General features: G+C 39.5%; 3 protein-coding genes across 5 annotated transcripts in view; 1 reads left to right on the top strand and 2 right to left on the bottom strand.

Annotated features, from left to right (window-relative positions):
* si:ch211-140l13.3 (uncharacterized) overlaps positions 1 to 27,018 on the top strand; it is a 50,804-nt gene that overhangs the window by 3,755 nt on the left and 20,031 nt on the right. For 2 of the 3 annotated variants that reach the window (XR_007450290.1, XM_049589213.1), the window contains exons 3-5: positions 291 to 387; positions 16,495 to 16,571; positions 19,246 to 19,327. Coding sequence is in view for 2 of the 3 variants with exons in the window: in XM_049589213.1 (XP_049445170.1) it covers positions 291 to 387; positions 16,495 to 16,571; positions 19,246 to 19,327 (256 nt within the window). In the remaining variant the exon portion in view is untranslated. Of the gene's footprint in view, positions 1 to 290; positions 388 to 16,494; positions 16,600 to 19,245; positions 19,328 to 27,018 lie in introns of those variants that run through there. The other variant, XM_049589214.1, reaches the window with a different exon arrangement.
* Positions 1,925 to 7,567, bottom strand: LOC125896573 (12-(S)-hydroxy-5,8,10,14-eicosatetraenoic acid receptor-like). Its single transcript, XM_049589216.1, has 3 exons — positions 7,235 to 7,567; positions 4,647 to 5,052; positions 1,925 to 3,945 (listed from the first exon to the last, which is right to left on the bottom strand). The coding sequence occupies exons 1-3, from the start codon at positions 7,387 to 7,389 to the stop codon at positions 3,478 to 3,480; spliced, it is 1,029 nt and encodes a 342-aa protein (XP_049445173.1). The 5' UTR covers positions 7,390 to 7,567; the 3' UTR covers positions 1,925 to 3,477.
* gpr31 (G protein-coupled receptor 31) lies at positions 20,059 to 26,960 on the bottom strand. The gene is made up of 2 exons (XM_049589215.1): positions 26,089 to 26,960; positions 20,059 to 23,618 (listed from the first exon to the last, which is right to left on the bottom strand). The coding sequence occupies exons 1-2, from the start codon at positions 26,662 to 26,664 to the stop codon at positions 23,157 to 23,159; spliced, it is 1,038 nt and encodes a 345-aa protein (XP_049445172.1). The 5' UTR covers positions 26,665 to 26,960; the 3' UTR covers positions 20,059 to 23,156.

The raw sequence follows: 27,018 nt of genomic DNA, 5'->3' as shown, positions 1-27,018 counted from the left end.
ATGGCCCGAGGAACATGACAAAGAGCTCAAGGTGTCAAACTGACCCCCAAATTCCCCAGATCCCAATCCGATTGAGCATTTTCCTTTTGATAAATGATATTTGTTGGGAATATATTTTACTCAATACTGTTCAAGTAATCAGCCATGCCCACTTGTATTAGTTCTTGTCTTGCCACTAGATAGCAGTAGAACAGATTATTGCTTCTCCTGAAGTATCTGCCTCCCACAGTTATTGGAACATGTTCTGTTTTCTTCTACTGGTCTAGCTGTTAATGTTTATGTGTTGGCAGGCACCAGATCATCCATGTGAAGTGGTTCAGCAGCAAATTGAGCAGATCCGCAAGGTGCTACAGGAGCACAGTAGCCTGCTGGCACTACTAGGAACAGGTCAGTGTTGGGAAAGGACACCCTCCCGTTTAAGGCTGGATTAAGAAGTCGATTTTCTGATAAATTGCGTTTTTTGTTTTAATGATCCAATATTGATTTGTTAAATCTCGAGAATGGTCTTTGCATTTGAGCCTTTTCTTAGTTAAGGCATGTACATTGGCACTAAATACTGTGTAGGAAGCAATGACTGTGCATAAAATAGACAACACATCTCCCCTTCTTCCTGCAATCATGACATCAAACCCACTTTTTACAGCATCAAATGACTAGTTATAACCAAACTTATCAGAAAAATAAACACTTGAACACACACAGCGTGTAAAAAAAACTACCTAAAACCACAGGAACCATATTTGGGAGGAGTGTGTTTGATGTGCATTGTGATCTTTTAGTTTGGCCAGTGCCCATAATGAAGATGGAACTGTCTAATTAAAACGACAACATGAAGACTGTTGTTACCCTTTCTCTCCTTGCCCTAAATTCATGAGATTTCCAGCTCAACACGTCACTTGTCTTTATGAGCTAAATTCCTTAATACTGCATTCACTCTGAGACATTAAGCCATTACAGGCTTTTAAAAAGCAGACAGGGCGTGGAGCCAATCTGCAAAGAAGGTGGCAGCAATAACACTGATGTTCAGTGTTTTTCTGGGTTCAGGGTTTGTTTATCTTTGTTTTCGTACTTATGCTCTCTGTTGTTGTTTTTGCTGCTGTAATGTTCCTGCTCTGAGGCTGCGAGCCTCAACTTGACAGCCAAAACCAGCTCTCCTGTTGCAACATCTACACAGCCTGCCCACAGCAAAGAACACACATCTCGAAATGCTTCAGGCATAATAGAAAAAAAGGATTAAAAAAAAAGGGTCTCAGACACAAGACACACAGAAATGGAGGTATAATTGACCTATTGCAGATTACTTCAGGGTTAAAGTGTGACTGGATTTTTTGGAATTTGCAACTGATGTAGGAGGGTACAAAAGGGATTTGGATAGGGGATTAGGATATGTGTCGCTTTTTGTGCTTGTTTGGCGTAACGTTACGCCATTAGAAAAAGAGGAACATGGTTTTACAAAAAGAGCTTTGCATGTTTGTGCATTGCACATCTTGTAGCTATCAGATGTCTCCATCTTTCGGTCATGTTTTGCTGGGAAAGTACAACACCCCTCTCTTTCAGACTCTGTAAAACTACCACGGTGCACTTGTGGTAACGGTATCATCTGTGCTTGGTTTATTTACAGCAACAATATACAGAGTCCTGCAGTTAGTAGTTCAGTCTTATACAAATGATTCAATTTTGATAATCAATGTTGCAGAATTGTTTACAGTGTGAATGAGGACAGTTTCCTCCCAGGTTTCTGCAGTCCACACTGTTGGACATCATTTTTTAACCTCCTTTAAACACCAGAATGTACACACGCCAGGTTTACTCTCGTTATAAGAGGCAGCAACATGAATAATTAGTTACACAACATTTGTAGGTGGGAAGTATGAATACAACTCTAAAACAAAATGCCTTCCAAAAACTGCAAGGAGCAACTGTGAGGTATTGAAATGTTTATATACATCTTTGATTAATGGTAGAAAACAGGTTAAAGTTCACAATATGTCTCACAGTGAGGACAGGTACAACTGGTTTGAGGTACTGGTGATAAACTTACAGATATAGCGTTTCCTGAGTGATGAATCTCTGCAAACACTGTACAGTCTATACTGTACTGTACTACTTTGCAGTTGTTGCAGCAGCCATCATACGCAGTAAAATTTAATCACAAAGGAAATGCTGTATCATCTGAACACCTGGTTTAAATGAAATCCAAATAATTTAAAATGCCTAAATACATTAAAGTAAAAAATGATATAAAAATATATATTTAAGTTGTAGTATTTAAAGCATGCAGCTGAAAAGTAAATTTACATCTAGCTCATTGTGTTACACCCTTATACATGATTTTGCAAATTACATTTTACATTAAATCAGGCAGCAGTGGGGGGTGGGGGAATTTCTACATATTTGGACAATTTACCAGTCACCTGACGTTTGGTGCAAATGCTAACCCAGGCCCAGTTTTTCTTCTGGTTATCCTTACAAGTTTCTAGCACCGTAACTCTGGGTATTCAGACACCAGCATTATCAATCATTGTCAATAACCGGAAATTTAAAACCCAACTCTTGGCATTATGATCACCTGTAACAATTTTGCAAGGCCTGGCTGTGCCATCCTTTTGACTAAACCAAATTGCCAGTGAATAGTAATAGACATAAAACAAGTGTGTTGTGTTTACGTTCACAGCTAGGCTAGTTCTTTAGGTTTGGTCAGAAGGGCTGAGCTTGAGCAACCGCAGATGGATACAGTACGTCCGGCACAGTCTGGCTTAAAAGCAGTATTACTACAGCTTAATACAAGCTGCATTATCTTGTATTGATAAAATATATTGTAAGTAAATTCATCTGTTTAAATGTAATAATGGAGCATTACAAATACACTATGTTTTAACAGTAGCAAGTGGACACACACAGGGAAAATAAATTGAATCCTTGGAACAGAATTGCGAGGTGTGTGGAGATTCCTACTTCTAGTCCCTGTTAATGTACTGAAAGCCCCGACCAACCATTTCCACAGGACTGTATGTACATCTATTCAGTCTTAACTGGCACCTCCCTGACTTATTCTCTGACTACTTTGTTTTGTTGCGCCTGTCTTCTGTTATTTATGTGCAGTGAACAATCGAAAGCATTAAACTTTAACTCGCAATGACTTGTTCTTGAAATGTGTGGAAAAACAGTCTCTCTAACTCTAATAGAAGGATATTAAAAACTTAAGGGCATTACAATGCGAAATATTTCAGCAGATGACACATAAAGAAGCGTGCATGCATACAGAGTGGAATATCTGCGCCCCAAAATAACCAAACACAGCTCCAGCATGAGCACAAGTTGCATTTATATCAGTGCTTTTTTTGATAAGATGGTAGTTAAACCCAGAGATGAGTTACTCTGTGGTGGAGGTGGGGCAGTGGGCGGACTCCAGTCAACACTTTTAGAGAAGAGTCTAATCTTTCAGGTTAGCTGAAAGCACCTGTGTGGGTGGACCAATCATGTCTCTAATATTGGCATTGAAATTTTTCTGCCTCCAGAATGCGTAAGCGTCGTCGTCGTCGTCGTTCCTAAACCAAAGTCAGTATTTTTCAGTTTCTTCTGAATACACGAGGGACAGAAGACGGATATGTAAGCATCTTTAAACCCTGAGTGGCAGAAGCAGTAGACCAGCGGGTCCAGCAGGCAGTCAATATAAGACAAAACCATGAGGCTGTCGTAGACCTGCACCACGACGTCCTCTGTGGTCTGCATTTCCTTCAGCCTGACACCCAGCAGCACTGCTCTGGCTATGGTGCTGGGCAGGAAACAGATGGAGAAGACAACGACAACAGACATGACCACACACACAGCTCTCCTCAGTTTTGTCTTTTCCCCGACTGTCTTCCTCCTCAGCCGGTGGACAATGCGCACCGTGCAGTAGATGAGGATAATGAAGGGGATGATGATCTGGGTGAAGTAGACCACCTTGAAAAGAAAAGAAAAGAAAAGCGACTATGAGTGTGATACCTCATACAGACAGTTGACAGAGTTAGTTATCCATAACCCTTAATCAAAGATTATTTGTTAGGTGCTGAACTTTCTGACTCATATCTCAATTTTACTCCTCAGCAGTCCTAGTCATCTCAAACTCTTATCTTCAAGTCTTCACTTGTCTTGTTTTGTCTAAGCAACAGCCCAAAACACAAAGATACTGTACAGTAAAGAAAACCAACAAATAATCACATCTGGGAGTGGATTTTTGCATTAAATTTGAATTTAAATTTTTCTGTTGATCGACATGCCAGTTAATGGACTCGTCACACAAAATATAACATTTTAAGAGTTTAAGATGCTGTGATGCCCAGACAGGTTTGTTTATGCTGCCTGTGGCAAGCTGTTATTCAGGGAACTAGGGGAATTAGATTAACCATTAAAGCTATTAAACTGTAATGGCTGTCAGCTTTATGGGAAGTCTGCGTGCAGGTATGAGAAAGGGTAAATAACTCTAGTTCTTAGTAAGTGTTGAAAGCGGTTAGCTTCGGCAGGGTTGGTTTAAATTGGGCTATTATTTATGACCCCATTGTGATGATTAAAGCCTCTTTGGTTTCCATGTCACAGTCACCAAAATATTTACAGCTATCACTACTGCAATATCTGAATCAGAGCAAAAGTAACCATAACAATACCTCTCTGAAGGTGTCTGTCACATCATGAGAAAAAGTCTCGACTTTGCGGCCGTGGCTGTTGCAACACTCAAAGGTGTTAACCATAGTGGGGATGGTGAGGGGCAGCAAGAGGAGCCATATGATGATGGAGATCTGAGGACTTTTCTTCAGCACCTTGACAAAATTCCTCCTCCCAAGATGTACCACGTTGAAGTAGCGGTCGAGGGAGAGGGTGATGAGGAAGGCGATACTGGCCCCTCGGTTGAGAAACAGCATAAACAGCATTGTCTTGCACAGCACTTTATTCGGGCTGCGTCTCTGGCCATGATAGTAATGGTAGACCTTGGCAGGAAGACACGCCACCAGCAAGAAGTCAGCAACCACAATATTGAACAGGAAGACACTTTTGTTCTTCCAGAATTTGAACCTAAAGAGGAAGTAAATGACAAAACAGTTATTTGCTTCACAGTTGCAAAGTGTACTCTGCAGCAAGAGTAATCATAACAGAGCGGAAAGTCTGTGACCCCGATCAGAATCTCAGCGTGCCTCTGTGTGTGTGACTATTCACTTATCAGACTGACTCACCATGCCTAATCCTTTATCTTTTATTTCTTAGTATTTCATAAATGCCACTGCTTTTCTTTGTGCTTCGTATATTTCAGTGATGGAAACAGACAATGGTTCCAAAGAGAAAACTCTCTGCCTTTTCAGCACTGTCAGAGATACTCTTTATCTACAGCACAGAATGTTCCACATGCCATACGTCTATCTGTTTATCTGGCCTAGTTGTTCAAAACCTTTAATCTGTATAACAGTGATCCAGATTTGGACATGCCATGTTTTCTGTCTTTGTATCTAGGATCACAGTGTAGGCTACTAGCTATGTAAAGAACAACAGGTTGAATAGGGCCACATTGATGTGCTTTTATTTAAAGAGACAGAAAACAGCATGGGGATGCAATGTTTAGACACTACATTAAACATTGTCATTGTAGTTAAAATAAAGTATAGAGCCTGACGATAAAATCAGCCAATACTAGCCCGTCACAGATATATCAGTATCGGTGCTTTTTATTTTTAATTGTTTTTTTGTTTGTTTGTTTGTTTTTTACGGAACATAATGCAGCAAAAAGACACTTAGGATAGTTTATAATTATTAAACCACCATTGAGGTCTACTGTTTCAGTACACTGATGTCATTTATAATAGTAAAGTTTATTGCTAAACTGTAAAATATTTGTGTTTTTGTAATTATATATAATGTATATGTGATATTGGCTGATATATCAGTATCGGACTTTTTTTACTCCCTAATATCAGTATTGGCATCCACCTCAAAAATATAGTATAGGTCGGGCTCTAATATAGTGACACATGAAAGTTTAAGTTAAGTAATTTTTGTTCGATATTTACAGCTATTTAGGGGATTATTTCATGGGGTCAAAATTTACTTTACTGAAAGGCTTAATACTCTAGGTAGCAATCCAGTTCAAATATATAAATAAATGTATATATATATTTGACAAATTTAAACATTTTATTACATTTTGTTCCTTGAATGCACCATGAATCCACCCTTCTGCCGGAATCAGGATGATCCTGGCTTTCTAGTTTGAGGTGTCCCAATCCTATATAACGTTTTGAGCAACACATACTGACGGTTTGATCCAGATCAAAACCAAGACCGAGTGAACTAGTCCAATTTCAGAATCAATATCTTCTTTTAAACAGCACATTTTCAAGATTTGATCCAATCCAAAATCCGATCAGATTACTTATGAACAACTGGGCCAAGATTAGCACACACACAGCTCCTCTTGTTTAAAAAACACTCAGTGAAAAAGAAGAATTCACCAGGGGTTAATATGATTTGGTTCACAAGTGATGTAACTATAAAAAGAACTAACATCACTACACATGTTTTTCATCTTAAAGTAGCATCCTGAATTTGGATTTTGAAATCACCACAGCATTTCAGATAGTTTTTGTCTTATTACAGCAATTTGAAATTAGGTGCATGAACCCTATACAACCTAAAAGACCCACTTTGGGAATGTGTGTAAGTTTGTAGATAAGGTCAGTGTTTTCCATCAGTAAAATTCCCTGTTAATAAACAGATTTTGCCAACACATGAGAATTCAAACAGGATGTTCTCACTGCCTCCCCTTCGACTCACTGGTGTGAGCATGCATCTTTTAGGATTTCTTCCTAGCAGTCATGAAACTACAGTGGTACTAAAAATGTATGAGGTCATTCACTGAATTAAGACACAACTTAAACTGATCACAGCGGGTGAAATGCTCACCACCACCATCTAGTAGTAGTAGCTTAAAATCATCCTGACTTATTAAGGCTGCTGCCAAGTGACCTTATTGACCCTCTTGTGTTATCAAGGTTTAAATCACCCAGTGAGGCATGTGGAAATTCTCAGCCGATGAGTCGTGCATACATTAATTATCACGTTCAACTTTTTGGCTGAAAGTTGAAAGTTTCCATCTCTGAATGCTTTCTCTGAATTCTCACTGACCACTCTAATCTACATACTGCTTTTGAGCACTTTCAGAAAATAGGGCAAAGGGCAGTGATAGAGAGATTGTGTTTTCTCATACCTGAAGATGAAGATGTAGAGGACCGACAGGTTGAGCGGCAGACCCAGCACGAACTCTCCAGCCATCACCCAGGAGAGGATTTGGTATGTGACATTAGTGGGTGCTTTGCAGTGGTCAATCGTTGAATTTGTAGACATGTTTCGCTGGCTGAACATAACCGTCTTGAAAGCAGCACTACTTTTACAGTAGTCAAAGTAGTCCTATTTAATGTAACACAAAAGCAGTAGGAAAGATAAGGGTTAAAAGTGTTTCCAGGCAGGCATCATAAAGTTAAATCCTTTGTTTTGGAGGTGGTTGTAGCTGCCTCTGACTCGGAATCTTCTCTCCTCAGGCACCGATTCCCCTTCTCACTCTGATCCGTCAAATTCAACAGTCCCCTTCTGAGAGCCTTACAGTGATTCTGGAGCTCTATCATGACCTGGCTGGCTGTGCCAAAACATGCTGAGGAGACAGCATGAACTGAAAAGGAAAAAAAAAGCGCTGAATATAGAGGAGAGAAAACACCCTGTCTCAGTGAGTGTGTTAGCCCTTTTTATGTGAGGCTGCTTCTGATTCTTCAGAGAGGAAGAAGTAGTTGTAGGCTGGAGGTGTGGTTTAAAGAGATGGGTTTAACTGACTCAGATTCACAGCATAGAGGACACTGGTTTCAACGCCTTCTTAAAACATTTTAAAGCAAAATTTCGTTGAAGCAGGTGACTTATAAGAGAAGGCGTTTCAGTTTCTGTATCACATACACAGTTAGAACTGGAAAGTCCATTCAAGGTGTTTTCCAGGAAGAGAAATGCTTGTGAAATTCCTCAGCTGGCTGTCCTAACAAAACCATCATGCCTGCACATGTCTGGCTTTATTTTTGGATATGGTGACAACAGGACTTAGAAACTGTTTCTTTAAGGAAAATGACAGAGTTAATTATAGAGTTCTGTTGGTACAAGATCATGTTGATGTTATATAGACAGAAGGACAAAGAACTATAAAAACAAAAAGCTTGTATAGAATATAGTTAGTACTGCATGTACGTTCATTTTGATCACAGAAGGTTCATTAGTGCCTTCAAGTGTAAATTATGATAAATGGGGATGAGGTTAAAGGTCAACTTCACCCCCTAAATGACCATTTGTTTATCACTAAATGTTACACTGAATTCTGGCATGCCTCCGTTGAACGAAGAATCCAAAAACACAGTCTTTATGAGTTTAAGTCATAGGTGATCGTGTGTATTGTAAAGGGTTAGTCCAGGTTCAGCAGAGTCGCACAATAACACAGATAAACTAACTGATTGAAGTAGTTGCAGATCAGTCGCTCCCATGTTCTTTTGAAGAGATTTTAGAAAAGGACTCTGACATACTGTACCAAGCTGACCGGTGGTCGCTGGTTACTGTCGGGCTGTCGGTGAGCATCTGGAGCCCTAGTTTTCGCGGTTTGTCCTGCACTGTTGGCACTAGTTGGTCTTTGTTGACTTTTTTGTTTTGGCCAATTATGTTGAATCGGCGTCAGAGACGGCGGAGCCCGTCAGTGATCACTCTGATTGGCAGTTCAGCTCACTCCATGAGAAGAGGAACGTTAGTGAGGAGAGCAAACAAACAGCTAAAGTCAAGAGGACATGAGATCAAAATAAACTTGTTATATTAGCTAAGTCTATGTTTGAAACCATTGAGTTCTTTAACAGAAAAGGTTCATGATGGTTTGTGTTGTTGTTCGCCAGCTCACAGTAAATATCCTTTGTTCTTTCAACATTCCTGTTGGTCTTCTAGTTTCCTGTTTTTAATGACAAATACAGACCACCAACCTGCTCTTATGGAAAGTTATTTCCTCTCATGCAGGCACAGAACATACATGCTAGTTGGCCGTTTGCTTTAGTCTATGCAGAGTGCTCAGGTGCAACTTTTTGGTTTAGACCCAAGCGATGTTAGGCGATGCAACATTGGCCCTTTGTCACTACTAGTTCTTAGATGTCGGTTTGATGTGGCTGGGCCTAAAGCTTCACTTTCTATTTACTTCCCCTCTAGAAAGGACTGACTATTTACTAAATGAGAGAGTAGTAATAAATAAGACTTGGATTATAATTCATGAGTTGCGTGAGATGTTTGTATATAGTTTTTGTTGTTGAGAACAGCCCCAGTTACTTCAATTCCTCAAGACTTCCCCGTTTTTAGATTCTTAGTTCACTGAAGGCAATTCAACATAACACAGTTTGAGTAATTGATATAAAATAATCATTTGGCTGTTTTCCTTTAAACCAGAAAAAAAGTGCAGCAGGAAATGATGCTTGTGTATTCATAATGAAGAAATTAAATTACATTGATTAAGTTAAGTCAAATTCATATGACTGGATGTGACTTTTAATTGAACGTAGTTTTTTCTCCATTCTTAGTTAATATTTCTGGGAAATATATTAGTCAGTAGTATACTCAGCAGTTCAGTTGAAGTATCTATCTAGCCTGAGTGTCAGACTGAAGCCCCCAGAACCTTCAGTCTGACATGGCTTCCATTGAAGGCGATTTACAAGGGGGAGGGAATTAGATTTTTTCCCTAACCAATCAATAGAGATCAACGACTCACCCAGAATCTGACATCATTAGTATCCATGCCTCGGGGGTGCCGAAAACAAGCGAGCATTGCCCGTTTAAAATGTCTCCGTCGTCGTGCACGCCCAGCTGCATCGCTGTTAAATCCAGTTTAGCAGCTTCCTTAATTTGGTCCTCCATTAACACGAGTAGTGGCGAAATACCTCGATAGCATCGTTAATGTGGTCTGTAGGATCTGTAGCGGTCGCCATTGTTGCTATCCTCACCAGTTACCCACCGGTGTACAGTTTGACATCAGCGTGGCGCTGACCCTCGGCATTCATTGGTCCGTCCAGCGTTTGGACGAGATAAATCGCAAATTCATTCAAGTATGCCAGACCAGAGATGCAAGCCTACTCAGTTGAGTGGGCGGGGTCTATGGTCTGGAACCAGGCTAGTATCTATCATCAATCATGTCTAAATTGCAGTGACATGAAGCTATGGTTGAAGTCATCTTTCTCAATCACATCTTCTTTGAAACATGGTAGAAGCTGGTTTTAGGGAAGAACTATAAGTACCGATTTGCAAACAGCGTTGAAGTGATTTCTCAACCCTCTGAGGTGTTGAAGGTTTCTCTAGTTTGACTCAAATACCCTTTTACACCTTTTGCCAAATAATCTTTATAAGATAATGAAGACTAAAACATTGTTAATGTAATGTAAGTTCCAGTCCTGGGATTCAACTTTATTTATACATTGCACCATGTAGTTGTCTTAGAGAAACCTTGACAGACAGAAATTTTCTTTCAAACTGCTTGTTCTGTCTGCTGAAAGTGAACTCTGTGAGCATGACAAAGTTTTACCACTTTGTCACGCTCTCTCCCAGACAAAGTGTTATATTGCACAAAAGAGCAATGCCGCATAGATTCTGCAACAAACCACATGTCTAAACACAGTAAGCACATTTAGACACTTGGTGTATTGCACCTCTGACCACAACAGTGCCTCTTTTAATAATTATTGCAACATTGCCTTCCTGCCACAGACACGTTGCGTACTGTTACTGTTTAAAATGACACAATGATTCCAACTATTCGCCTACAGGTATCATCTTCAAACCCCCTTTAAAGGTAGAGAGATGGATAACAACACTTGTACATTTTGAAGCATCAAGATAACAAATGATAGACTTCTGTTTGTATTTTATAGAAACTGAAGTGCGACAACAGCAAAAGGAAGTAAGAAACAGATGCATAGTGTAGATAAGTAACCCAAACACAAATAGCAAAGTGGGATAGAAGCATGTGCAATTCATAGAATTATCTGAGAATTGATAACATGTGCTCTTTAGTGGATTTATCTGCTTCACAGAAACATTTTAATAGCACTGAATGTTGCTTGTTCTTGTAGCCTTGTGTCTTTGTGAAAAAAAGTCTAATATGTTGTGGGAACATCTTACAACATAATACAATCACACCACAAACTATGGCCTTAAAATGTACTCAAAAGTGTTATTGTTTGCAGTACCAAAGCATTACAGACTGCTAAATTAACCCAACAAACATACTGCTGGCTTATACCTGACAACAGTATAGTAGTGTTTAGTGCAAAAAATACATGTATATTTGTACAATACAGCGACGTCCACGGTCGCACAGTTCTCGGCCACCATTTCCAGTTTGAAAAGTGGTCCCTCCCCTTCCGCTATGTAGCCAAAATGGCGACCATTGAGGGTGAGAAGTGTCCATAGTTCCACACTCCACTTCTTGACCGTTTTGAGTGCACCATCCGGATACTCATAGTGCACTGCATTTTTCCATACTTCTCAGTGTGAACGCAGTTATGTGCTTAATATATCAAGTGTAAGTACAGAAGTACGCGATTTGATATACAGCACTAGTTAGCTAGCTAGCTAGCTTCTACAATGTAGAGCACTCATTCTTGAGAATTAAGACAAAACCTTACTTATTTTTTTATATTTACTCTTAAAGAGGCAACAGATAGGATTCGGGTTTTTTTTTTAGCTTGGCACCACCTAGCGTCAGCGGTGTTGCTCGCACTGTCGCAACGACCAAATTGACTGTGGGGATCAGAGATAATCAATACCTCTATGTATATGTAGAATGAGAAGGTGTGTGGACACTATACTAAATAAATGAGTAAAGAGACCGAGCAACAATTATCAGATTTATCTGAAGAAAAAACAAATGTATCACTGTCCGAGTGCTGCCATAGAATGGCAACGAGGATGTCAGCTGAACAACACTCACTACCCAGTCCCTGGTTGCGGCGATTTGCGATGCTGGCCAGCTAGGAATTAACTAGCAGCCAGTACAGTACAGTCCTCTCTCGTCTAGCTAACATTTAGCCGTGTTACTTACTGATCCATTAGAAAGAAAGCTAGCTGGACATCAGTTTTGAAGCCTCTTTGGTCACGGAGCTCCCTCCATCTCTTGAACGCCTGACTGAGGTTTACTCTGTTTTTCCTCTTATCACTCTCCTTTTTGCTCTTCTTTGCCTCCTCAGACAGAGGAGCTCGTTTTCTTTTGCTAGGCCGTTTTTCACTTGTCTCCAAACTTTGTCCGTCTGCCATTGAGCTCGTGACTCAACTATCTCATGCCTAACTCCTCATAAGGACCGGCTCTAGTCCCTGATTGGCTGACCGACCAGTTTTGCAATACATGACACGTTTCCTGCCGTAAAGCAGATTTTTTCCACGAAATTTTGCCCCCGATTGCAGAAGCTTATTGCAAAGATTGCAGAGCCACTAAGTAACCTATGTAAACGCTGATAGTCTGATTTTACTGTGGCCACTACCCTGTGCAACCCACATTATTTTCATAATGATATACTTAGGAAAAGATGCTATCTGTTGCCTCTTTAAATTAAGCTGGGAAAGATTATTCAAAAGATCAAAGTCTTGACTGTCATAACTTGCAATGGGCCACCATCCCAATGATTTAATATTTAAAAGGGGTATTTTATTTTATTTTTTAAAGCTGCTAAGAGTTTCCTTAATTCTAAACAAAAAAATCATTTTTAAACCATAATTCTTTTTTAGTTTTGATTTTGGAGAGCTGCAGAGTTGACCTGTTATGGTTTAGACACTCCTGATAGCGGTATTGATTAGTGAATTTATCAAAAAATAAAAAGCTTACCAGTACTTGAGCAGCATTTCTTTTTGGAAACCAGGAAGTGAGACCGGAGTCCTTAGGGTATAGCTATCCCCTTTTATACCTGATCTGACCTAAATTATGTTTTTGTAGAAATCAGACGGAGTTGACAAAATATCTGGGACACATCTGTTAAGGGCTAACATTTTCACAAAAATATATTATAAAACAAAGATGATTATAGCAGTACATTTTTACACTGATGTTATCAGTACATACAGTACTGTTAGTTTTAGATATTGAAGCCCTCTAACACATTTAATTGTTGTGAATTGTCAGGGACAAGGTTGTTTTCTGGCTCAGGACAAGTTAAGAAGATAAGAAAATGAGAACAATCAAAATATTTTATAAATCATATTTATTTCATTCACATAAATACTTCTAAAATATTTTTTCAGCCCAGTAACTAAATTAGTGTATTGATAAGTTATAATTTAAGGGGCATTTTTTGGAAGGACATGATTAGCCCAATTCTCAACAATGGATGAGAAACCTTTAAAGTCAACCTTTGACCTTTGTGGTGGCCTAAGCTAAACAGGGTAGTGAATTAAGAAGGGCATGTTTCTGGGGTAAAATCTGCTGAACCTGAAAGACGACATGCAGAGATATTTAAAAATGAGGTCAATGAAATGGAAAAAAATGAGTTCTTGGTGACCATAACCAAAAGAAAGTAGAGCAACGTCCTCCCCACAGCAAGTGACGCACATCTACCTAACAAAAAGAGCAAGCCCACAAGCAGGAAAGTTTTTCAGTGGTTGCACAATAATGGCAATATACAGATTTATATAAATACATACTGTAGCCAAATGATGAAATATATCTATGATCTAAAAAAAAAAAAAAAAAAAAAAAAGAAGAAGCTGGTAAATCGCATAGCCAGTGCCTTGTGCACTTTGTGCAGGCAGCTAGGAAGGCCTGTAAGAGTTCTTTATGAATGTGTTCTGAATTTGTTTGTAAAAAATGGTTTAAATTGAAATGTGTTTATAATTTTCATATTGTCATACTTGGTAGCTGTTTTATAAAAGCAATAGGTCACGTCAGGCAGTGATATGTTATGGCCATATTACAACATAGCACAGCCTGTTGTGAGCTATTGTTTAATTATATTTATAGGCTATTGTTTTTTTTATGGTATTGTATTGTAGGGTGTTCCTATTTTCCTATTTCCTCTGTATAAACTTTTTTTTACATTTATATTTCACAAATGGAAAACGACATGGCAATGAAGCTTTGTCTTCTGAAGTATATTAACTTTTCTGTTGCTTTCTGGTGGAGTTAACATATTAAATTTTGATGTCTTTGTTTTACACATATGAATATTTTATATTAGATTTTTTGCATGCATTTGCCAGATTGCGATATTCTTCGATGTCCTGAAATAACCTTGATTATATTGTGATCATTTCAACCATGTTGCCCAGCCTTACTAATGAAAAACAGTTTCTACGGGTTAAAATCATTTTCTCACATCGTAAGCATATTTTAAATATTTTTGCCTCACAGCAGCATTATATAAGCTATATAAACAGCCAGCAACAGCTGGTAACACTAAATTATCCTATATAGAGCTGTGTTGTATACTACTCCAGTTTGGTATAAAAGCAGACTTGTCTATATGGTCGTCATTTCCAATTTGGACCATGTAGTTAAGTCCTCTTAGGGCGCATTCACACCAGGATAGTCCGGGGGACTCGGTTTGATTGGGCGGGGAATGCCGAAAAATTTCACACCTTCATTTGGTTCGGTTCACTTTCACACTGCACTTTTTAAAGCGGACCAAATTGCTGGACAACGTCATGCAGTTACAACAGCTGCTCATTTGCGGGCAGTATTGCCCTAAACGACCACTGACCAGGAAGAAAAAAAGCATGAGGAAGAAGAAAACCTGGCTCATCGATTGGCCAGGACCTAAAACAGAAATCCACCCCCTTCAGCCAGCTTGATAACTGTGATACATAGTCCACTGACCATATATCAGTAAGCACCTGTATCTCCTCACGTCTGCCCATGAGACATTTTCCAACATTTTCTTTTCTTACCTCTGCTTCTTTCGGTTCGCGCTGTTGGCTCTGTTTTTTTTTCTACCCAAAATGCACTGCGCATTACATCACTTCCTCTCTTTGGTTCGCTGGATAGTGCGTTTGCATTTCACACTGTAAGCAAACCGCACCAGGGTTCATTTGCAAGTGAACCGAGGCCCCCAGTTTTCAAGCACCGTACCAGAGTTTGAATGAGCATTCACACCACTCCAAACAAATCGAACTATCTGTGAAAGCGGACCAGGGTTCCTTTAAAGTGGACCAAATAGTGCCAGTATGAATGCGCCCTTACTCTGCTTTCACACCAAAGACCAACACCAGATCAAGGCCACTATTTTCGAGGCTGTGCTCTCAGTCGTAGTGCGCACTACCTCAATTATCTGTTCAGCTTTGTGGTTGAACTAAATTTAGAAAATCTTTGATCAAAAGTTCTGATGGCGCCAATATGAGTTCTAAATTATTTTGTTACATCACAGCAGCTACATTTTCAACAGATAAATATTTAACACATTTAACAAAACATAATCACCAAAGACAATTTGTTCAATACCTTTCAACGTACATTTGATCTGGTATGAAGCTCTACATTTAATTTTAGCATTGCTTAACCTTATGAAATCCCAGTCTCTTCAATTTGATGATAACATTTTGTATTTACTTTTGAGGACATGATTGAGGTTAGAGACAGTGTTGTTGGCAGCCCTTAATTAGTTACGGTAAGCTGACTCATAGAGTTTCTCAAGGGGGTTGGCCTGCAATCTTTAAGCAGATTTTCATTCGGTGGAGCAGATGTGACTTTAAAGGTTGTGCATCTCTTCTCTTCAGTCTTGCAGGACTTGAGTTTACAAATCTCACGCATGGGAGAAGATATCAGAGCGTGATGTGCTGGGTCAGAACATGGGTTTTGTTTGCATTCCAATGTATTCCTGCGTATCGTAGTTAGGTGCTTTGTAGGATGGAAAATGTTTGACATAACCCTCACAATATTACACTCTGCGTTGAGCAAACTGTGTGTGTGGGAACTCGTGTAAAAGACAGATTAGTCCATGTTAAAAGGAGAACCACGCGAGCTCAACTATGTATCTTGCATTATGTACTGCGTAACACGCACACAGAGCTGTCCATAGCCTGTCTCTGTTCAGATAAGATGCACTCAAGAAATTATCTTTTCTTCATTTCAAGCATCTACAAACTATCTCTTTCTACCTCTGTGATTTCCTGCACACACTTTTTTTCATTCGTCAGGTTTCGGCAGTAATCCACTGACATATCTCACAGCACCAGTGATGATGGCAACAGTATACACACACTCAGTGGTTTACTTTATCCGCACTTAGAGCAAGGTGCTCTGGAAGAAATGTCTCTTAGATTTATCAGAATAGATATGAAAGGAAATGCCAAGAAGCATTTCAGGGCAATGGTTTGGACTCATCTTGTCTTTCCTGCCACACGCACACTGTCTCTTGGACATTGGCTTATTTCACATTCTAATCTGATTCTTTCTCCTACTCTCGCTTTTTATCTTTCTCTCGGTCTCTCTTGAAGGTTTGATATTTCCTGCCTGTGTGCCCATGCGATGGATTGGCTTGTTGCCCGTGCTGACTGCCACAAGCTCTGAGAAGGTACTTTATGACTGGTAAAGTGTTTTCTGTGAGTATTTGATCACGACTCTTTCAAATTAATAAAGAAGAGTTCGACAGAAAGTCTATAAAATACTGTATAATTAATATATTTTAAATTAAAGAATCTTTTATGCCGCAGCTGTATTGCTTTCTTGCATTAAGGTTTGATTAATCAGTATTTGTCATATTAACAATAAATCAGATATCCGATGTGAAACGGGTCCCAACTGTACCGCTTTACAGAGTGTTTTTTTGGCTCATTCTGTTGGTTGTTTTGCTTTTACAGCACATTTCTTTTAGGATTTTCTCTCACCTCAAACAAGTCTGTCTCTTGAAGCAGCTTTCACCTGTTTTCAGCAAACAAGCTGTGACTAACCCACTGTACACTGCCTACCCAGCACAAAACAGCACACAGACAGAGTAAGTTTAAGATTCAGATATGTTTCTAGCACCACATTCTCACTTCGACCTCGTCACATATTGACGTTTGGTCATGGACTTTCGACGTCCACATACGATGTGCAAGGTACCCTGGGTGAGTTGGCTGTTGACATTCTGCACCGTGCCAACATACAGTCTCTTACATGCAGTTGCTTTCAAAATAAATGCACTACGTCGGTACAATACCGCAAATTGACGTTTTTTGTCCTTCAACAACAAAAACATGAAGTCTGGTTTAGGCAACAAAAACACATGGTTAAGTTTAGGAAAAAAGAACAGGGTTTGGCTTCAGAATCTTAACACCAGTCTCTCGGGTGAAAGTCGGTGTTTGTTGGATCCATCCACCACCCCTCCTGCCTGCCCCAATCGGACTTTCACCTCCTCAACATTCATCCTTGTCCCACTGCATCTCCCTCTAACTCCATCGGCGCTGTTAAACTATAACGGCAACTGGCCACGTATCTTGCCGATATTAAAGGACTTTTTTGTTGGTTTCTGATGCCGCAATTCACTGCCCAAACACCGGATTTCAGCGGCTTTGGAGTAAGACCGGGCTCTTTCTAGAAAGTTGGTGAAGACCAAATCAACAGGTGATAAAATGTCAAGGTTGGCAGTGTTGTGCATTAACGCAATAGAAGTTTGCAGCTAATGAACGTTTGCTCTTGTGACTGTAAACGACAATCACATGCTGTGTTTTACGGCAGTCAGGGCTGAGAGTCATTTAAAGAAATTACCATACCATACCGCAAAGTGGTACCGGTACCAATAGAGTACCTTATTTGATACCCAAATTGTGAATTGATTGTCCTGTAGTATAGCCATAATTTGGACATTGTGCTGGCATCTCAGCACGCTGAACTGCCACACCGCGCTTGACTTCACCACACAACAGACTGCATGGGTTGCAGCTGCTGCTGTGGGAGTGTGAACTCCATGCTAGAAACAGTTCTGAGAGTTCGCCTGGCTGTACACAAGCAGTAGCAGAGCTAACCATTAGCATCACACATCACACATTTTGGTATTAGTGTGACTTTGATGGGACTGATCAACAGCTTGTAGTTGGACGATCAAAAGCAGTTATTGTTTGACTGGAGGCGTTTCAATACTATTTGGTACTGGGTTATTTTGATTGACACCTTCAAGGTATTGAGTACTGGTACCCAGCCCTAATGGCAACCGAGGATTTATGGCACCGGGCATGCCGGTGTTGTGTCAAAGATGGTTTCCCCGTCTATGTGTTTCCCCCTTCCTAATCTGAACCAAACCTTTTTCTTTGCATTTGAACAACAGCACAACATTCTATGGGGGAACAGACTTTGATTCAGACAACCCAGCCAGTTCATTTGTGTTATGAACAATTCAGGACAGATTACAATGGAAAAATTCGCACCTTTTTTGGCAAGTTGTGCCCACCACGTCCGAAAAAACAAGTCACAACGTCAGCCACATTGTCAAAGAATTTGAAATGACACATCGAAGTGAACCATCCAGCCAGTCTTGGGAAATATCTGCAAGTAAATGATGATTGCAAGGCTTTAATTAAAAAAAAAAAAAAAAGAAAGCAAAAAAACATCAACTAAAGAAATCAATGTAAACGAGTTAGTTCATTTAATCTGTGTGAACATGCATTACACTGAAGGATGGGTGTCTGTCAGCTTGTTGTACAGTTCTTCTGCCCCCAAGTGGCCTAAAAATCAGTCAAACCAAAGAGTGAAACAATTAATGAAACATTAACCAGATGCTCCTCTGAGACTTCTTTAAACAAATATCTTTGTATTTCTCCAAAACAGACTAACAATTGATATCTCTCTCATCACCAGGCCTGGAAATATTAGAGGAAACACTTTGTAAACATGGATAATGGAAAAATATCTTATGCAAGCTGGATTAGATTAACATGCATTTTTTTTGTGTTAGTCATCTGATCTAGTTTTGAAAATACATCATGGTTTATACTGCAGCGCTGTATCCATTTATATGTAGAATAGATCTGAGGTGATTCAGAGAGCTTTTCACGCTAACATGATGTATGTTGTATAATTTAAAAAAGAGTTATGTAAAGTTCCTGAACAGCAAAACATTGTTTTTGGCAGCTACAATAGGTCAAACGGTATCAGCTCTGATAAGTCTATCACTATAATAAGAAACATCTCGTTTTTCCCCTCACATGCTTCCTCTCATCCTCATCCCTGTCCTGTCTTTCCTTCTCTTGGGTTTGTGTGTGGCACCAAAGCTCCCAGTTTTGCCAATGTCATCTCCTCCATCAGATGGAAGGAGGCGTGAGGATCGTCCTGCCCCCACATGTCCCAGCCAGGGTAAGAACGAGCTATCGTGTCAACACTATGTCTCTATTTACACAGACGAAACAACCGATCTTATCTGACCCACATTTCATATTAACATGTAGAGTCCTGTTGTAGACCGTATTTCAAAAGTTCAGACTTAAGTGACTTGGAGAAGTCACAGAAGAAACACTACTAATTCTGGTAAAATATGCAAGTGGCTGGTGCATTTTCTTAGAGGAAATCCTCCCTTTTTTGTTTCATTGTTATCCTTCGTGTTATATGTGTTGTGTCATAAGGCCAACATAAGCTGATTTGCAGTGTACTGAAGTCACCTTACAGACTTAATTTTCACTTTAGTGTATCAAACATTTACCTCTTTTCTTTACCTCTTTTACCTTTTCTACATTTACCTCCAAAAATGTACATTCTAGAGAGCTTTGTAGCAACTACTGAATCTGTTTGCCCTCCTTTTATTAATAGCTTTGCTTTTCAAACACGAAAGAGCAAGTAATCAACACCACACCCACTCCTTATCCCAGCACAGAAGTTTCAAGATTGCTTAAATGCGTATTGACTCATATCTGCACTTCATGGGAATGTTTGTGTGACAGCTGCGTTCTCAGCGCAGAGGTGCTGTTGGATATCAAGCTTCAAACACATTCATTAGAAATCGAGACCATCAAATTAATTCAGGATATTTCAAGGCTCACATCAGCATAATTTTCTGAGCAGGACGACAATGAAGGATCAGACAGCACAAATGTACTCAAAGATAAAAGTATATTTATACATTTACATATTACACCAGTAGTAAAAACACAAAAAGGACAAATATTTACACAATGCCCCTTGTAAAATTGAGTCATGAAATGTTTAGTTGTGTCCATCTCTGAATGTAATCTTTGATCTGCTACACATTTCTCTTACCAAAGATCAAACATTCCTGTCGACAACTTTAGATAGTTGAGTGATGGTGGAGGGTATGACTTTAAAGCATTTATTGGAACTCTTTTAATAAAAACCCCAACCTATAACATGTTTAAACCATAGTTATTGGAACTCATGTAAATGTATTACATATAATTATCATATGAATTCGGAAGATGCACTCAGATGCACTTCTTTTATATTAAATGTTTTTCATAGGGGCATATAAACCTAAAAGTTAACGTCAGTAGTATTATCAGTATCTATTTCCATTTGCAACAAAAACACAATTATTTATACAGGTGCACTAATGCTGCATTCATGTCAGGATGACTTGTCATTACTCGCAAGTGCTTGAGCCATTAAACACCTGCGTCCCAAATTTTAAAAGAAACTATCAATGAACTTTAGCACACATATCTCGCTTTGTAGATGTTGGTGGTTAAAGCTGTTTTTTTTTTTAGTTTAACAATTAGTGACAGTAAAGAAGAGGTATCCGAGCGCAAAAAAAAACCAAAAATACATTGTGTCCTACTTGTTATTTGGCCAATTGGTACAAACATACTTAGTTACTGTGGATAAAATATTACAAACAAGAATGAAGCGTATGTATTGACAGACAAACTCTGTTCACACTATTCATGACCTTAAGACACATTACTCTGTTTACTCTGTAAATATTTACCTTGTTTTCATTCACTTAGAGTTAACTCATTGTCAGTTGTGCAGATGTAACATTTGCAAAGCCAAACAGGTTGTGTGTACAGCAGAGGTGTGGACCTGTGTCACATGGCTTGGACTCGAGTCTCAAATGTGATGACCTTAGACCCTACTTGGTAAAATCAAAAATACTTGCAACTCGACTGCGATTCATTAAATACAAGACAGAACAGAAACATAGAAAATGAATTGTTGTGGTGGGTTACTGTTCATAAGTGCTACATGCTATGAAAGTACAATGTCAGCACTACTTTTTTATGATAAAGTTAAATCACACTTGTTTTGACAAACTTGTCTTAACAAATAAAACACACTTAGATTTTATGATGAGTTCAACTTGGAAAAAGGAAGTTCAATATTGTCCCACAGCACAAATGGCTCATTGTATTGTTGTAGTCTGTCACTATGTCAAACGAAGCTGTGACAAATACAAAGCAATCACAGTTTTATGCAATTTTGTGATACACAGTGATGCATCTTTAACACACAGATGAGTAACATTTACTTTAAAGCTAAGCCCCAGAGTCGTCAGACCCCGAGCCAGTTGACTCCTTAAATGAGTAAGCGATCTATCTATAGCCAGACAGCAACAGCAGACATAACCTCACTCACTGTACTGTTACTAGTGATGACATCACCAAACTGAGTGAGATCACCCAGATGACTTATGGGAAGTATTGTTTGTTCTGATTAAAGACATGATTGATGATTTATGTTGTGAGAGAAACGCTACATGTTTGATTCATTTGTGTACTGGATTAATGGTTGTCAATGTGGAATCTTTAAATCACCCAGACAAAACATATTGTACAGTATAATTAAACCCATTATTCTCTACATACAGTATAAACAGTTATTAAAATCTATAGTAAATCAGCATTAATGATCAGCTCCCCCATATTGGCCTTAAATATTATGCAATAGGGGGCTGACCATGGCCTAATATCTGCCTATTTGGGGCTCAGTACCATGCACACATTTGATACTGCTAAAAGAGTCCATGTTTGTGAATACTGTCTCTGACTTCTGTCAAAAGAAATATTGGTTCCCTTAGTTTGGAACTTCTCCCCATTTACAGCTTCATAGGGAATGTATTTGACTAGATTTAAACATTTATGAGGACATGGTTTTATATATATTTTTAACTATAATTGATTAAACATTAAACACTAATGCTTTCAGGCTGAGGAAGCTCAGATAAAGGTTGTGTGAGATTGGTATGATTTCAAGGATCACATTCTGTTCTTTTTTCGCACTTGAAACACTTGAAAGGAATGTTCAATGGTCATAACTACTCGCTGTCCAAGAAAGAAAGAAATACAGATGTGCATACTTTGGCTGAGGAGCATTCCTCTTTAAAAAAAAAGCCTTATGTTTTACTGAAAATCCACCAACATTAATATATTCTAGATTAGTAGGAGACTATATGTTGACTTACCACTACAGTATAGCCACAATGCTGAATAACACATGACGCACTTTGGAAGATCTGTAACTGCACTTCCTATTTACATCTCGGCCTCCATATTATTTCTGTTTTAGAATCAATACAAATAGAAACTTAAATAATTACTGTAGGTATTGTCTTCATAGCCCACTTTACATTCAGAGCAATCTCAGAACCCACAAGCTATTGGTCTGATGAAGATTTAGCCTCTGGGGCCAACAGCAAGTATTTTGGGGGTTCCCATGCAGCCAGCAGATATCTAGATAACAGAGATCTAGGCCAGCACTTCCTCCTGCATGCTCCGGCCATGTTGACAGTTTGATTAGCAACTTGAGATGCGAGAATGGAGTTGGATGGACATTTGGATGAATCTTTATAGTCAGATATCTACATACAGTATGAATGCAGATACATTTACAAAAAAAGCTAAAAAAAAATAGGATACGATAGCCAGTGGGTTCTGAGATTGCATTTTGGCCAGTGCCCTCAGCTTCTTATACTCTCAACATAGACTGTTCACCTGCAGGCAACCAAAGCCCACTCCAACGTGGTACAAACGGAAATCAGAGCCCTTCCAATACCAACATTTTGTGCTGTTGCCTCCAGATTCTTTATACATATACAGATATCTGTTTATTGAGATTACCTTCAGAGTCCCCTTTCATAAAGTATGTACATTTTTGGGACAAGTCAGTCTCAGGCAGAATTCTTTTAGGTGGGTCAGGTGTCACCACACAGAGAGACAGCCTCTGTTTTCCATGAATTTTAAATGACATTATTTCGTCGAGGTTGCGATGTGTTCCCTGTTGAACTTTCTAATGGCACCGGAACTTCTTTTACTAAAAACGGGAAATAATTGTTGAGGTAAAGAGCTTTAAACTTGGTGCTGCAGAAGCAGTACACTAGTGGATCCAGCAGACAGTCCATGTAGGAGAGGACCATGAGGCCGTCAAAGGCCACAGCAGCTTTATCCTCCATGGCCTCTGGCCACTCTTGGACCCGCGCTATCAGCAGAACCATCCTGGCTATGGTGCAAGGGAGGAAGCAGAGGGAAAAGACCACCATGACAGAGGTCACTAGAATGACAGCTCTCCTCAGCTTGGTCGTATCCCCGACTGTTTTTTTTCTGAGCCGGTTGACAATGTGCACTGTGCAGTAGACCAGGATGACGAAGGGGATGAGAATCTGGGTAAAGAAGACCACTTCTCGCAAACTGTCCACCACATCCTTAAATCAGAAAAAAGGATCAACATTATTTTTATATACATCACGGACAAATTCTTGTTCTCGATTGTTTAGCCATTATGTCCCTGCAATTTGTACATCAGGACAGGTAAGCTGTTAAACCAACATTCTAAATATACGTCTTTTTTATGTAAAATCTTAAAGGGACAGAGATGTTGGTCTTCTCGCCAATGTAATGGAACTAGATGGCACTCGGCTTGTGGTGCTCAAAGCGCCAAAAGAATATATTTGAAAAACTAAACAGCAACATCTTTTTCCAGAAATCATGACCCGGTGACCCAAGATAATCCACAGACCTTGTTGTAACTGGTTTCCTTTAGGAACTGGTTCTTTCTACCAAACTACACCCACCAACTGTGCAGAAGGAAGAGTGCATCTACATATGGACGAGTGACTTGTGCTCTTGACAGCACGAGGTGTAATACTGTAATGTTAGCTAGCTCATTGGTGCTAGGTGAGCTAGCAGTAGATGCAGGCTTCCTTCTGCGCAGTGATACAGTTGGCAGGTGTAGTGTGGTGGATAGAAAATAGTTCCTACATGAAACTGCTCACAACAAGGTCTGTTGATTGTCTTGAGCACCTAGGTCATGATTTCTGGAAAGAGACATTGCTGTTGAGTTCTTCCATTGTATTTTTTGGCACTTTGAGCACCAGAAAACCAAGTGCCATCTCTTTTCATTACATTAGAGAGAAGGCAGTCATCTCTACAGCCGATATCTCCAACACCCAGCAACTCAGACCAAAACAATCTAGACAGATAAACAGCACCACAGGTAAGAGGAAAAATATGGATTTTTGATTTTGGGGTGAACTGTCCCTTTAATTTATGAAGTAACTATTAATGATGTGGAGTAAAAAGTGAAACATTCCTCTCTTAAATATAACGGAGTAGAAGTATTAAGTAAAATAAAATGCAAATTATTCTTCAAAATTGTACTTAAATACAGCACTAGTAAATCTACTTACTTTTCACCACGGGACAGGTGTTTGTAAAAGTAGCCAACAGTATTTATTCTTCTGTACTAGTTCACCAGAGAAACTTAAAGTGACTGCAAATAATGGATGAGGATATAAGCATTCTCTGAACCCATCGGCTGTATTCGGCATCTGACTTCCGGCAGACGGTGATACAGCCTCTGGGGGGCAGACCCCTGATTTTTTGGCATTCCGGTTTGATTTGGGCGGATGAGGCGAATTTCCGTTTCTGACTTCCATTTATATATAAGTAAATATGCTGAACCATTGCGATGGATTCAGAGTTTGCAGTGACGCCAATTATGTTCCGCCTCGTTAGTTCACTGCACAGACCGTTTAACCTGGCAACAACTGCAGCCGGCTCAAACGTGATTGGTCAATATCACGCAGACTACAAACAGCCTAGCACCGGAAACCAGGGCTCTTCCGCTCTTCTTCTGGAGGCAAGATCTCTAGGGTTTGCCCACAGACTCTACATTCACTGAATGTAGAGTCTGTATATAGAGACTAGGATATAAGCAAGGGACTGTGGTATAAACACAGTCTCTACTGTACAAAGACAGTTGACTTTCTTTCATGTCATACACTATTTTCTTACACGAGGTACTTCGTCCTGCATTAAATCCTTTTTTTTATGACAATATTATTGTTGTGGTTTCAACACGCACATATCTTTTCCAAACTACAGCCTTGTCATGTGTGGTGCAATTTGACATACTCCAGGTTTAACACGCCTCAACTAAAGCAATGCTGTGTCAGTGCAAAAATAGCTCTGGAAACAGGCTCTATCTGAGTGGCGCTTGTTGAATGAGATAACCTCAGGTATACTCTGTTCTCTCTGGGAGGATGCCATGGTCCCACATACTTCATTTCTGATTAGGCCTTTCATCAACTTAATTAAATATATTCTGTCATTTTCTTATTTTTAACATCATTAGCCTCTCGGTTACTTCAGGCTGAGTAACTGTTGGCATAAAATAACAGTACTTAAATACTTAAAGTACATTTTCCAGATTAAACTGACATCCTCTGACAAAAGTTCTCACCGCATGACTTTTACTTGTAACCGTATGTTTATGATGTTGTTTTAGTACTTTTCCTTAAGAATCTGGCTACTTCCTCTTTCACTGTAATGTTGTGTGAACTGTGTGTTGCATAAACGAGAGTGACACAGCATTGGATGTGATGACATCGAAAACGTGCTCACTCAGCACTGTGTTGCCACATGGTCACAGCTCACAATTATTTAAGAGAGAACAATATGACATGAACATGCCCTTACAAAAAAATTTCCAGTAACGCAGAACGGTTCGGGATGAATCATTTTCCGCTCGTATGCCCATTTCTTGTCATTTCAGTCATCTTATGACATGCACTATAACAGAGTTTTGGGAACAATTCTGAGAACCTATCAAACTTAGGGAGAAATGCACAGTGACAATTTACACAAATCACACATTCAGCATGGAAACATTACCTTAATCAAGGCATCCTCTTTTTTGTCATCTTCATTACGGCTGTGGCTGTTGCAGCAGTCGAAGTTCTTGAGCATGGTAGGAATAGTAAGAGGTAGGAGAAGCAGCCAGATGAGGATCGAGATGTGAGGAGATTTCTTCAGAGCTCGCAGGAGATTCTTTCGACCAGGGTGTACCACGTTAAAATATCGATCAATGGAAGTCACTGTCAGAAAGGCAATGCTAGCTCCTCGGTTTAAAAACAACATGAAGAGCATTGCTTTGCAAACGGTGTCATTCTCACTTCTCCTCTCCCCATGGATATAGTTATTCGCCTTTATGGGCAAACAGAAGAGCAGGAGGATGTCAGCCAACACCAGATTGAAAAGGAAGATGTTGTTGCTGTTGGATTTCCAGAATTTCAGCTTGAATATGAAGAGGTGGATGACAGATGCATTCAGAGGCAAAGCCAGAATGAATATCACAATCATGACAGCTGCATAGAATTTATACAGTGCCCTGTTTGAGGCCTCGCAGTCCTCAATATGTTGGTAAGTTTGGTTTGTCATCGGAGCAGTCAAATACTCTAGCTGAGACATGAGTAAATATTAATTACAAGCTCAACACAAAGAGCAAAGTTATCTTCTCTAAACTAACAAGGCAATCACTTCACACGTGGAGTCTCACCCAACAATCACAAGGAAAAAAACCTGCCAAACAAGTTTCTTCAGCGTCTTCAGTCGTATTCCTCCTTCAGGTTTTAAATTCTCTCAGTCCTTGTGTGTGTTCCTGGTCTCCAAAGTCATTCAGTTTTGAGTGTCCTGTTTTTGTGAGAGTCAGTATCAGGTCTGGAAGTGATTCTGCTCAGTGTGCAGAGCAAATGGGTGACGCCTTTTTTGAGTTTGACTTGCAGTTCAGCCCTGTGCTTGTAGCTCCGCCTTTTATAGCCCGGG

The sequence above is a fragment of the Epinephelus fuscoguttatus genome, linkage group LG11, assembly GCF_011397635.1.
Source record: "Epinephelus fuscoguttatus linkage group LG11, E.fuscoguttatus.final_Chr_v1".
Taxonomy (NCBI): Eukaryota; Metazoa; Chordata; class Actinopteri; order Perciformes; family Serranidae; genus Epinephelus; species Epinephelus fuscoguttatus.
The sequence above is the reverse complement of the archived record's forward strand: the minus strand, read 5'-3'. Positions and strand labels throughout refer to the sequence as shown.

What these genes read in the sequence shown, in the direction of transcription:
- gpr31 (XM_049589215.1), bottom strand. Translation starts at nt 26,664, where the DNA reads ATGTCTCAGCTAGAGTATTTGACTGCTCCGATGACAAACCAAACTTAC. An exon ending in AAGAGGATGCCTTGATTAAG is followed by an intron (nt 23,619 to 26,088) that starts GTAATGTTTCCA and finishes TTCTGATTTAAG; the next exon opens with GATGTGGTGGACAGTTTGCG.
- LOC125896573 (XM_049589216.1), bottom strand. Translation starts at nt 7,389, where the DNA reads ATGTTCAGCCAGCGAAACATGTCTACAAATTCAACGATTGACCACTGC. An exon ending in CTCTACATCTTCATCTTCAG is followed by an intron (nt 5,053 to 7,234) that starts GTATGAGAAAAC and finishes CTTCCTCTTTAG; the next exon opens with GTTCAAATTCTGGAAGAACA. An exon ending in TGACAGACACCTTCAGAGAG is followed by an intron (nt 3,946 to 4,646) that starts GTATTGTTATGG and finishes TTTCTTTTCAAG; the next exon opens with GTGGTCTACTTCACCCAGAT.